Below are 13,374 nucleotides of genomic sequence, written 5' to 3' on the forward strand. Positions count from 1 at the left end.
TTAACTTTGGGCCAGCATGTGCGTCTGATAAAACCATTTATAAAACGGTTACCACACAATACAAACATCAAAGCCGAAAAATATGTATCAATGTATGTTTCGTGAAGTAAAATCACTTAAAGTCTTCCAGTCCATGATCGACTGTGAACAGCAACAGAATGTTTCGTGGCTAAGGGTGCGGCGTGATACACAGAATTGTTGGGTGAAGCAGTCATAGCCATGTCGTATCGTGAATAAAGCAAAGCTATTGACACAGCTATCAGAATCAAGGACTGTAACTAACTGTTTTTTATTTGTTATATAGTGTTTTATTTGGAAGAAAACAGTGTACAGTATTTAGACATTTAGAAATATGTTAGCAACTGACATTTCTGAGACGCCATTGTCTACCATAGTAAAAAAAGAAATATGGTACTCAGGGTACCCCAGAACTGTTTCTTTTCCTAAATTCTTCAAAATATCCCATTTTGTGTTCAACAGAACAAATAAAATTTATAATAAATTTCCTACCATGGTAGTCAATGATGTCCCAGAAATCTCAATTGCAACATTTAAAAAAAATATCTTTCTTTGTGTTCAACCATACAAAGAAATATACAGGTTTGGAACCACTTGGGGATGAGTAAATTATCACTGAATTTACATTTTTGGGTGAACTGTACCTTTGCGAGTCGACAAGACACGTTACTAAAACATTTTTTGAGTGATTTTGACAACTTTCACTTTTAAACAGTGAGGTAAACAAGACCACAAATGTAATGAGTCATTTTGAATGGAGTCCTCTGGAAAATGTCTCGTACAGTTAAACGTTAAAAGTTGATGTTCTGACGAGTTGATGGAAATCACATTCGTATTAGTAATTCTTCTGAAACACATTATTATTCCAGATATCAGTCATTGTAAGCGTGGGTTGAGAAAAGGGAACTGAAATCTTTTTTTGTGTATGCGTTTCTATTTCGAATTCTGTCTTTGTTCTATTGTCGATGGAAGATTTCTTTACCCACATACTGTATGTTCACCTAAAAATATCAATTAGTCACCACAAAATTTCCGAAAATAATAATGATCTATCACGCAATAATATGTCATCATAATATTAAAAATGTAATGCCACACCCCTTTTACCACGAATGTGTCGATATTTTTTAAAGGAGTTTTAGTTTGAAGAAATATGTTCTGTTATAGCCAATAATGTGAAATTCATAGCAAGCGAAAGGTCAAGACACCTTTGAAGAAGGCAAGTTTACTCTTTCCATTAAATCGAGGTGAAGTACATTGCGTTTCCTTGAGAAATGTAACCTTTCAATGATCAATAAGAGAATAAGAGGTTAAACCTCATTTCCCAGAAGTGTCAGAATTTCTCTGAGTGCATCAGACAGAAAAAACAGTAGGAGGTTTGACTCTAGAGAACATTTTTTTCCGTTCACTAACCAGTATACTGTGAGTGAGCTCTTAACACAAATAAGTTGAATCCGATTATACCAACATCAAACATGTTTTAAAGTGGAAAAACTGCAAAACTAGAGCATTTAAATGCAAACTAGGATTCTATTCCACTGCGGCGCACAGCATGTCTTTAAAACCAAGACCAAGATGTCTTTTATGCCAAACAGGAAGCTGAGGTAACGTTTCAAGCAGACTTCACCATCTCTGTGAGATTTCCGTCTTATCTTGATCACATACGACTCAAAATAAACCATCTGGTGTGTCCCATCTTCCTGTAGACGAGCAGTGCACGTTTCATCTCTCCTCCTCTTACTTTCCTCATTCATCTCCTCTCTTCCACTCAGAGCGGAGTGCTGCGGTCGAACTTGCTCTCAGAGGGTGACTTTTGATCATCTCCGGGCGGGAAGCATTATTGAAGTGGGTGACACTCTCTTCTCATCTCAGGAGCTCTTTTCTGGGAGGTCACGTGAGAGCCGAAGCCAGACTGAAGCAGTACAGACACTGAGGTGCTCAGGTTAGGGCTGCTGGGTTTGAGAGGACACCCTTCTGCTGGCGGAGAACATTGTATCTTTCATTAGATATGCAGGTGAGGTTCTTTCTTTTGTCTGGGATGTTTTTTTTTATAGCCTAAGAAACATAGTAGATGCATAACATGTCTATTACATCATTTTTTTATTAAAATTTATGTCTGCAAATACAGGGAAGTGAATGTGTTAAATGCGTTGACTGGTCAATGTTATAAGTTGGTCACCATATTTTGGCCCTCATTTTGTTTGTTTTAAATTACTATGTATTCAATTCTCAAAATTCTTCAATTCAATTTGTGAAAAATATTATTTTGTAGTTTTTCAATGAATGAAATTATAACAATGACGTGTATAACAGTTACACAAGAATGTTGTTTTAAAAAGTTTAGCAACATAAAAGAGTCTAGCAGGTTTAGAATGTCACATAAACTTCCTAACAGTTCTTATGGTGTGTGTGACTATCAGAGGGTGTGTTTTCCAGCGCTTCTGTTTGCTTCATGCGCTGTATAGATGCAATTGTCTGACACTTGATCCTGATAACTTAAAATCTTTCCATTCCTGAGGTGCACGTGTAATTCTATTCAAAGCTCCTCCAATTCGATTTTCACTAAGCGCCAGTAAAACAGTGAGCTGAAAAGTTAAAAAAGATACAGGTCTTTAAAAAAAAAAGGTTAGGTGTGTTGTGAGCAGTCACTTGCTTATTCAGTGATCCATGTGTTCTTGCATTCTAAAATAATTCACAAAATCATACATCACTTTCCTGTAAACGCGGGTATGGGAGTTGGTTAGACAGTGATTATGCCATTCTGGGGGGCTAACTGGTGATGTAGCCCCCCTCGCTTTTTCCTGACAACCGACCTGTCTGGTTTCTCAACAGTTCTCAGGAGGGTTTATTACACCTGCCATTTCAATAGCAAAACAAGCCGTGTAAACACATGACACAATTTACGGAAAGGAAACTGAAGGGGACTCTCCATTGCATTAAATTATATGTTTATCAATACCGTACAGTAACGGTTAAGAAAAAAAACTTCCTTTTTGAGCTGGAAACTAGAGCTAGATGTAAATAAAACTACTGCGATTACATTTTTTTATTAGATTTGGATTCTTAAGGAAAGTCTATGTGACGTTCAATATTACAGAATAATTGTACAGTAATGTACTTACAGTACAGTACAGTACAGTGAAAATATGTGGGTAGGACAAAGTGTTAACTTGACAACATATTTTCAATTGTCTTAGAACAAGATATAAAATCACAAAGGACCGTTTTTACTGCACGTATTAAATATATCATCTACACATACTTTTTTATAAAATGCATGTCAAAATGCAGTTACTGTATTTTTATGCTTTATTTTTCTTTTACTATTGAAAACTAATAGGGAAAATTGAAACGTCACTCTGTTTTGGTTCTCATTGCAAGTCACAACAGTTTGCGGAACGAAACAACAAACAAGCGTGTTTGCTTAGAGCACAAATAGCAGGGTTTGATCAATCTTTGTATTGATCTCTGAAAAATTCTGTCTTGACACTGATGGGTGTTGATGATGGATTCATTTGACCTAACAAACCGTATATAACCTGTAACCCAAACCTGCTGGAACAAAGGTAAGTGTGGGTTAGTCACCTAAACCCAGCACTGGGTTGGGAAAATGACCCCACGTTATTTTTGACTCAGCAATTTTGCATGATCAAAGTAAATAAAGTAAAAGCTAATTGAACAAATAAGTAAATAAAATACCAAATACTTAAATGTTATATGCTTTATATGTATTTATGTAAAAATATGTACATACAGTATGTGTGTGTGTGTGTAGTGTATATATACAAAAATATTATTTTCAATTAGTAATTTGATCATAAAAAAACTGTATATATAAAGCTGTCTGTTGAAGGGAACACATGTTCTCAGGTTTTTAATAAGCGTTATTAGCATAGACTGGCGAGTATAAATAAAATCATACCTTATGATCTATGATTCACTTCAACTGTGCAGCTGTTTTGGGATTTTTACAGAAAGTATTCTGAAACGGAAGATTTCATATCAGAGTATGTGTTATTTCCTCTGTGTCCGTTTGTGGTTGGAGTCATGCAGTTTGCATTAACTGAATTCATCTCTTGGTCTGCGTCTATATAATCTCTCATTTTTGCACCAACTTTTACTTATGAAAACAGTCAGAATCAATGTTTTAATAATATGCGAATAAGATTTTACTGTTTTGATTGTCGTAATATATATATATTATACAGTATATATGAACCTCAGAAACATGGTGTAGCCAGGGTTGTAACCAGATAAAATCTCTGGAGTTTTAGTTGAGTTATGTAAACTGAGTTTCTATTTAATAACATCTCTTAACCACAATAATAATGATATTATTGAGAACAATCCACTCAACACATTGTGACATGACAGTATCATAGATTTGATTTCACTACTGATGAATCACAGCACGTTCTTTATCACGGCTTTTCATATACCCTTCAGGACTTAATGATTTCCTCATATGTCATTTCTGACTATTGTCATTCACAGCGGAGCTGAGGAGGCCTGTGCGGCAAGCGTTTTTCAATCTTTAATCAGCGTCTGAGACACTATTATGCATCTAATCCTAGATCAAAAATTGCTTTGAAGCTGTGAGAGTTTATGCCGAGGTTACTCAGTTATTGATTTTTGCATTGTCTTGTATAGGTAGGGTGAACTCATCATCTTCGCTCAAAACCTGTTGCTCAATTAGGCTGGAATTGAATTTGGGCTGTACTGATGGGAGGTTAGTCGCTCTATCAGCTAATGCTATTAGCATGAGTTTGATACAGAAGACAGATTGAGGACATCATTAAGATCCCAGATAATATTTTTAAAAGGCATCTTTTTGCATTAGCAGAGAAATGTGTTTCATTTCCATATGTCATATGTACTTCGCAGATGCTTTTAAACCAAAGTGGCTTGCTTGCAGTACATTCACAAAACACATTACAGACAAGCAGCTGAGAGTCCGTGACAATTTCTCAGCAAAGGCCTATTTGCCAAGAAGACACTTTTAAAAATGGTTGGAGCATTTGTTTAATGAAATTGTGAGTGATGTTTGCAAAACCCACTACCGCAATGTCGTGGGTGGTTGTCAGGGCATTGTTGTAGGGTTGCTAGGGTGGGTGTACAGTACGTGTGCATCTGAGGGTATGAAAGCGTATAAACTGGGTCTTGAAGAGGTGGGCCAGTGTCTGAGGTTTCGGCTACTCTCAGGTGTTGGTGGTTTAAGAGCATGAATTGAGACGTTATACAGTCTTCTTGTGTAGACAGAGGTCTCTGGCAGCTGTGTAGCACAGGAACTATGTTTTGAATTAAATTTTAGCAGAGACTAGAAGTCAGACCTGAAACAATGTAACGTCAAAGAATATATAAAGGTTTAAAACAACAACATTTAAGATGCATTTAAAGATATATCTAAAAGATTCAGGTGGTCAGGTGAAAGTGTGTCAATTACCATATGGACAGATGTTAAATATGTGCCAACATATTACAGAGGATAACAATAAATAAATTCTTTACAAACAAAACCGATTGGAAACCTTTCAAGAAACCAAGAACCAAAAAATAAATCCATTATAAACTAATATAGTCATATTTTGCTGAAAGTTTCTTTTCTCAAGCATACAATTAAATTTATGACCAAGTGTGACATTGTGTTTAAAATCCACACCGTATCACAACATGTATAGCAAAGGAAAGAGTCCTCGTAAAAGCATTAGATGATTTTCCTTTCTGCCTCCTATTGTGTTGATAATGTACAATGGGTGTTTAGTATTTCCATTCAGTTTTTTGTTTGTTTGTTTATGTAAGGCCACATCCACACGAAGCCAGAGCTTTCCCTATCCGATCTTTCTTTTCCTTTTCACGGTGTCGTTTCAAGAAATATCTGCGTTCACACGAAACCGCTAAACCGACTCAAAACGATGTATTATACATGCCAAATCAGTATGTGGCGCCGTAATTCTGCCACAGATATGCACTAAAAACGGAGAAGAAGATTTGGAGCATGCGCATAAACTTTGCACGCTGGGGTGATGACATCATCGTTTCAAAAAATGTATGGATCGGCTGTACACAAGAAATCTGTACATCTTTAAAATAAGAATAGTATTTTAAGAAACAGAACTGCTTGATGTATTAAGATATTTCAATAAACCTGGTTACATTCTCACTGTAATTTTTTTTTGTTGGTTCAACTTAAGAAAAATAAGTTAATTCAACTTAATATACTTAATTGAACTAAATATTAGTTAATACAATAATTTTCTCATTGAGTTGACAAAACTTGTTGAGTTAACTAATATTGTTAAGTTGAATTAACTCAAAATTTTAAGGCAACTAGGCAACTTATTTTTTAAAAGTAAAATAAACGTTTTTTTTTTGCAGTAGGGATGACATTTATTTTATACTTTTAATATAATTTTATAATTATATAAAATTATATAAGTTATATAAAATTATATAAATTAAACAGTATTTATAATTCAAGTTCAGAAATGCACTCTCGCGCCTTTGTTGAGCATGTGTTGCAGTTTCACAAGGATGTAAAAGAAACTGTAAATTGTGCATTACAGAAGACAGTTCATGAAGATCTCTATAGGTTCAGAAGTTGCAAGATTTACAATAAGTGTGCATGTGACCTTTTATGTGACCTAGATTTGTACAGTGAGGTTTACAGTAAGCACTAGTCAAAGCATCTTTAGTTTCCATTTCAGGTATACAGATTACACACTAAAATAAAATGTGTCATTTAACACTAAAATTAAATACTACATGAAATGCAAATGATCATACTCCTTTTGTTTTATATTTATTGTTAAACAATAAAATAATCTAAAAAATAATTGATCAAACAGTTTTTAAAACACAAAAATGCCTATAAAAACTTAGCTTGGTTGTTATATACTGAAGTTAAATACTATAATATAATGTCTCTTTGTCTGAATTAGTACTGTGAGAGATGGTTTTTACTGTTGTTATTTTCACTATTTCTGCTTGTGTTCACTGTTCAGACAGTTTTAACCCAATCTGATCCAACACAACACTGTAAAAAAGCAACTTCACAAGCTTTTTTACATTTTCAAGTTAAATCAAATTAGCTTTATGAGTCAATTAAACTTAAATTATATTGAGCTGACTTTTATTTTACAACTTCTAAAAAATTTTTTTTAAGCCAGTTCAATATAATTAAGTTCAATTTACTCTAATTGAACTTAATTAAGCTAATTTGATTTAGCTTACAAATTTGAGGCAACTGAAATTGGTGATTTTTTTGTGAACAATTTGCTATCAAAATAATGAAATACAATGATAATGTACACACAGTTGCCATTTTTGCATAAGCATTGATCCTGCATCCATCAACAACGTGAACAATACGCTACCTATTTAATGCATAGTCATGCGCCTACATCAAGGTGTTAATCGTTTTGTTTATAATAAACACAGGAAAACCTTCGAGACTACAGATAGAAAGAATAGACATTGATATGACACTGTCTGCAACATGACAACATCTGCATCACGAACAATGTACAGCATCTGCTTCAACCACACTGCAGCAAAGTGAGAGCTCAATTTTTTGTGTATAAAGGTCAGTGGTTTACCACGACTACAGATACATTGTAATGTATCATGCAAATCGAAAAATGGCAGGACCTGATGTGTACTGCTCTGAATCTGACAACAGTGAAATTTGCAATAGGTGGTAATGCATCTCATGTGAGTTTTCTTTATGTCAGCATGCACACCAAATCCAGGCATCGTGTCAAAATATCCGAAAGCAACTTTTGATATGTATGTACAATTCTCACTAAATATAAACTTTCTTTGTGCACACAGGTGGTTATGAACGCGACGCTCAACATGTCAAACAATTCATCGTGTGTCATTATGACCCAGTCGGCAAGTCACCTGCTGATGTCCATCAACATCATCGCCTTCATTCTGGGGATACTGTTCAACTTGGTCACCATCGGTCCCATCATTCAGCAGATCTGCAGAAAGAACATTTTGGGCATCTACCTATTCGGTCTGTCCATCTCCGATCTCCTCTACATCCTCACCATGCCTCTGTGGATCTATTATTTTGCCAACAACCACAAATGGATGCTCAGCCAGGAAATGTGCAGCCTTGCGGGCTTCTTTTACTACTCCAACCTGTACATCAGCATCTTTCTCCTTTGCTGGATCTCCATCGATCGCTGCCTGGCCATCACCTTCCCACTGCGTGTCCAATCCTTCCGGCGCCGACGCTATGCCTGGATGATCTGCGGGCTGGTTTATGTTTTTGTCATGGCCATACATTGTCTGATACTGTACTTGGACGAAGTGTCGGATCCGCTGGACGACAGCGAGAAGAGATGCTATGAGACCTTTCCGATGACGAGACGCATCGCCCTCTTTAACCTGATACGTGTGGGCATCGGTTTCTTGTTGCCTCTTGTGGTCATCACGGTCTGCTACTGTTTGATCCCAAGCAAGGTGCAACAAAGCACGGGGGTGGACGAGCACGGCAAACGCAAAGTGAGACTGCTGTCTATGGGAGTCATTGGTATTTTCTCTTTCTGCTTTGCGCCGTACCATATTATTCTGCTGCTACGATCCATCGCCTTCTTCTCAGTGGGGGCTGAAAAAAGTTGCTACTTTGAACAAGTGATGTATTTGCCTTTCACTTGTTCTCTAGCTCTGTCCAGTCTAAACAGCGTGGTTGACCCGGTGCTCTATGTGCTCGCCAGCAACGGTGTGAGGGAGGACATGCGCTTATACTGTTGCAAAAAAAAGCTGAGACAAGGGACGGGAAGCCCTCTCGTTGATTCAAAATGGAGGACCAGAGTAACACATTTGACTTAATGCCAACTTTGTAACGGTGGGGGGAATTCGCTAAGAATGAATTATGCCCGTTAATGCTGGTTTATTTGCACACAATGTCTGTGTGGTTTTTGCATCCGGCTGACAAAGGGAATTGTGCAAATCGGATAACGGTACAAAAAAAAGTTTTCGATCTTGCAGGTCAGATGTGAGTGCTGATTTAGGAGCATGAATCGCTTTTTAAAATGCTCGATTACACCACATGCTGAAAATATGGCCGGTGATTCAATGAATTAGCTACTTCAGCTTTAGAAAACGCAAACAAATTTTACCATCTATGAAAAGCACATTTAGTTCCTATATAAACAGGATTTCAGGTGTTTTGGATATAAGTGACAGGATTTTGTGCCGCAAAACTAGAGCTCATTAAAGTGATAGTTCGCCCAAAAATGAAATTTCTTTCATCATTTATTCACCCTCTTGTCATTTTAAACCTGTATGACTTTCTTTTGCGCGGAACACAAAAGAAGATATTTTGAAGAATGTCGTGAAACCGAACAGCAATGGCACCCATTGCCTTGCATTGGTTTTGTGTCGCAATAGTGAATGGGTGTCGTCGCCGTTCTGTTACCAACATTCTTCAAAATATCTTCTAGTGTGAGTAAATCATGACAGAATCTTCATTTTTGGGTGAACTGTCCCTTTAATACAACCTTGCGGTGTTTGTACTCAGACTCCATTTTTGTCCCCCAAAAAAGAAAATATTACAAACATGCATGTTGTTTTAGCACCCAACTGACAAAGAGAATTGTGCAAATCAGAAAACGGTGCAAAACAAACACAGTTTTAGTGCACGACACAATTTATAAAGCGCAATTTTGCATCTTGCACGGTGTTTCTGAATGGTGCACCATGCACGCAAATTTGTCTTTAAAACGGCAAAAAATGTGATCAATTATAAAATAAAATGATCCCTTTTCTTCTGTGATGACAGAAAATGTACACAAAAATGTATTCTATATACATTTCCAAAAAAAAAAAAACGTGTCTCTGAAAAAAAACCCATCAGCACATTCAGTTTCTGTTTAACCCTCTGGAGTCTGAGGGTGTTTTGGGACCCTGATATTTTGTCAGTAGTTTATAACTGGATTTCAGGTGTTTTGTGAATATGTTGCAGCTTTTTGTCACAAATGTCACAAATAATGGAATTATTACGTTGTTGTTTCATCTCAAATGGCGAATATATCACTGTGTCCTTGTGACCATAAAGTGGATGTTTGTAAAAGGAACTAGATCTCTGGCTTTGAAGGACCCTTGAATCACTTGAACTTTCTGTGTAAGAGCCGTACTCGGTCTAAGAGTTGTTATTGTGGGATAAAACCTGTCTTGTTTGTTCTGTTTATATGGCAGATTACTCCCTGTAACTCACCGTTGAAATAGGTCTAACGGCTAAAGAACATTTAATCTATCTGGATGTAAAAAAACGACCTGTTGCAAAGTGAACATTTAGATGCTCAGCATGTTGCCACTGTTCTCCACGTATCCTTCATCATATTGGGCTCAACAAATGGCGCATTTTATCTCCTGCGATTTACCGTATTTAACGCTTAACACAATTTGTGCTGAATGAAACAAAAGCACAGATTTTCACTGTAACGAGGCATCAAAGCAAGCGATTGCTTTCCCAGGAGACAAACTCAACAGAGAGCGTTCACGGGAACTGTTAAGGTAGAGCGTTTGGGTAGCATCTCTAATCCTAATCACCCACAATACACTTTTGTACAGTTTTTTTCCGCCGACATGATTCCATACTATAGATGAGTGCCTCTCACGTGATTGCATTCTGAACCCTTTGTGAGTCTGAGAGCTAGAGTGCCCGTTCTGTTCTACTATAAAATGCCACGGACCAACTCAATTGAGTGATTTCGGAGCATTGGCGATGCTGTGAACTGCATCTCTGAGTGCCTGGTCTGCAGTCTGAATGGATTAAATGACTGCTCGCTTTCACATGTTGCTCCAAATGCTGCCTACCGTGTGTAGAACATGCGCGATGCCATTTATCATCGGGACTGACTTGTTTGTGTTTCCAGTTTTATTTGCACACCAAACTTTTCTCCCAGGTTCATGTAAGGAGACGAAGCCACATAACAACCGTATTGTGTCACAATAGAGTTAATGCGAGCCGGTCTGCATTGCATGATATGATGCTACAGCTGACGGCTCACCGCAACAGGAACTCTATAGGGATTTAGAGCACAACAGTATAGAACGCTGTGTCTGCTTTCCTTCTCTCAGGGAATTGATTTTCACCCTCCTTTTCACCACACCCGATGAGGTGAGAGAGCTTGTTCATATAGGAGGCTTATTGCATTAAAATGCAGATCATTTTTCAGTAAATAGGTGGAACTTATGGATCTCACATTTTAGGCCAAAATCCAATAAAGGTCAATTTTGCGAATAGAAATGCACATATTGTTTTAATGTTAACTAGTTTATTTTAGCAAAAGCATATGGACGATTTACTTGACTTAAGTGTTTTTTTATTTCCATTATTCCTAATGGTGATTCTCATTAGATTCTGATTACTGTAAATGGCCGTCAGTGCCACCCAAGTTATTGCGTAGATTGAGCGCAACAGAGTGAAACAGCCAACAGGTGTCTCTAAGAGAAGCTTTGCAGAACACAGAATATATTTTGAAGAATGTTGGTAACCAAACAACACTGGAGCCCATTGCTTATGAACACAAACTCACTGAGACATTTCTCAAAATATCTCCTTTTGTGTTCTTCAGAAGAAAGAGTCAAACAGGTTTTCAACAACATGGGGTGAATAAATGATGACAGAATTTTATTCATTTACTGAATAAGTGATTTATATTTTTACATTACAGTAATGTAATTCTTATAGCCTAGGGCGAGTGTGCTTAAACTAAAAAAAAAACAATGTAAAAATGTAACAATGAAACAATAGTTACTAAGGGACTGACTGCAGTCTTGAAAAATTGGATAACAGGGTTGGAAAGTGTCATAAGCTTTCAAAAAAAATCAAACCTAACAATGAAGTCGTCAGCGATTTATGGTGTGATTTGAGTGACATTATCACCATCACCCTGGCAACTATTCAAGTGACGGCACCTCAGAGCTTGGAATGACCTTTTGTATTTAAATCCCTCACAGGGATGTATCAGGCCAAACCAAGTGCAATTTACATAATGTATAAAATGAGAAAAGACATTGCCAGATTGGATACATTCCGGATCCTGTTTTTCTCCTGACTGTTTCCTTGCAACTCAGCAGGTCTCCTCTGTCATTTTTGGTAAGTGACTAAGGAGATCAAATTTGTCTCACTTAATCCTACACTCATGAATCTACTGTATCATAAGGGATTGGAAATATCTTGATATACAGCAACAGGCAACAAAAGGCTGAGTCACAAAATGAGTTCATGCATCACTGTGCACATTTGACATTTATGGAAAAGACTTATCAATACTCCATTAATTATGATTAATATTGATGTAAATGTGTTTTGATGTATAATTTATGCTGTGTTGTGGTTTTATCATTTTGTTTGTTACAATAAAATTCATTTTTGAGTAATCTCATAAACCTTTTTCAATTTTCGATAATTTAAAAATGTATCTGTAAAATAGCTGTAAATTACTGGCAGCACAGACGTTACTGTTATTCTACAGTATGAATACTGTGAAGTTGCTTTATATCTTTTTACTGTGAATATGGAAAACAGTATTTTAAAGTATTTTTTATTTTACAGTAAAACACTGGCAGCAGAGACGCCAGTAATCTTCTGTAATTCTACAGTTTGAATACTGTGAAACTGATTTACAGCTTATTACTGTAACAATGACAAACAGTATTTTCCAGTCATTTTAAGCAAAGATGCCAGCAATATACTGTAATTCTATTAATACTAAAAAATAACTTTATAGCCATATTCTGTTAAAAAAATATATGATGTTTTTGTGTAATTATTTCAGTTTACAATACACTCTCAAATATGGTGAGGTAAAAACAATCCAATTTGAGTAATTTTGGCAACTTATTCAAAGAGGGCACCCCAAAATAGGTTAGAAAATAAGATCACACAGTAAATTACTGCAGTAAAAACGCAGGCAACAGAAATAGGCAAACAATGGGAACATTTGTTTATAAGCAAGATCATCCAAAAAAAGAATATAAGCAATGTAAACATATGTATGTGAGTAAGAAAAAGTGCAGAAAAGAATATAAACTCGCTCGGTTACAAATGGCTAAATGAAATTGTGTTGTAAAAGTTTTATTATCAGTAATGTTTAAGAACAAATTCTAGACTAAAATCAGCCTTAATAAACACTGAAATGTGAGAATAAAATATTAATTACAATGAATCGGCAGGATTTTGTGTTTAATATGTTTATAATCACTCACTTATAAACACTCTCAACCGTTCATTTCCAGCTCAAGCTAATCAGTCACCATGATCACAAGTCACACAAGTTTGTGTCAAGCGCTGATCACCACAGTCACCGGTCCAGTTTTAAAACAGCGTGCTTCGCT

General features: G+C 36.3%; 1 protein-coding gene across 1 annotated transcript; it reads left to right on the plus strand.

Moving 5' to 3' along the window:
- On the plus strand, window positions 1-12,415 carry gpr184 (G protein-coupled receptor 184). Its single transcript, XM_057351700.1, has 2 exons — window positions 1-2,032; window positions 7,849-12,415. Exons 1-2 carry the CDS (start codon window positions 2,027-2,029, stop codon window positions 8,857-8,859), a joined length of 1,017 nt encoding a protein of 338 aa, XP_057207683.1. The 5' UTR covers window positions 1-2,026; the 3' UTR covers window positions 8,860-12,415.
- Window positions 12,416-13,374: the final 959 nt, after the last annotated feature.

This window comes from Triplophysa rosa, linkage group LG14, assembly GCF_024868665.1.
Source record: "Triplophysa rosa linkage group LG14, Trosa_1v2, whole genome shotgun sequence".
NCBI lineage: Eukaryota > Metazoa > Chordata > Actinopteri > Cypriniformes > Nemacheilidae > Triplophysa > Triplophysa rosa.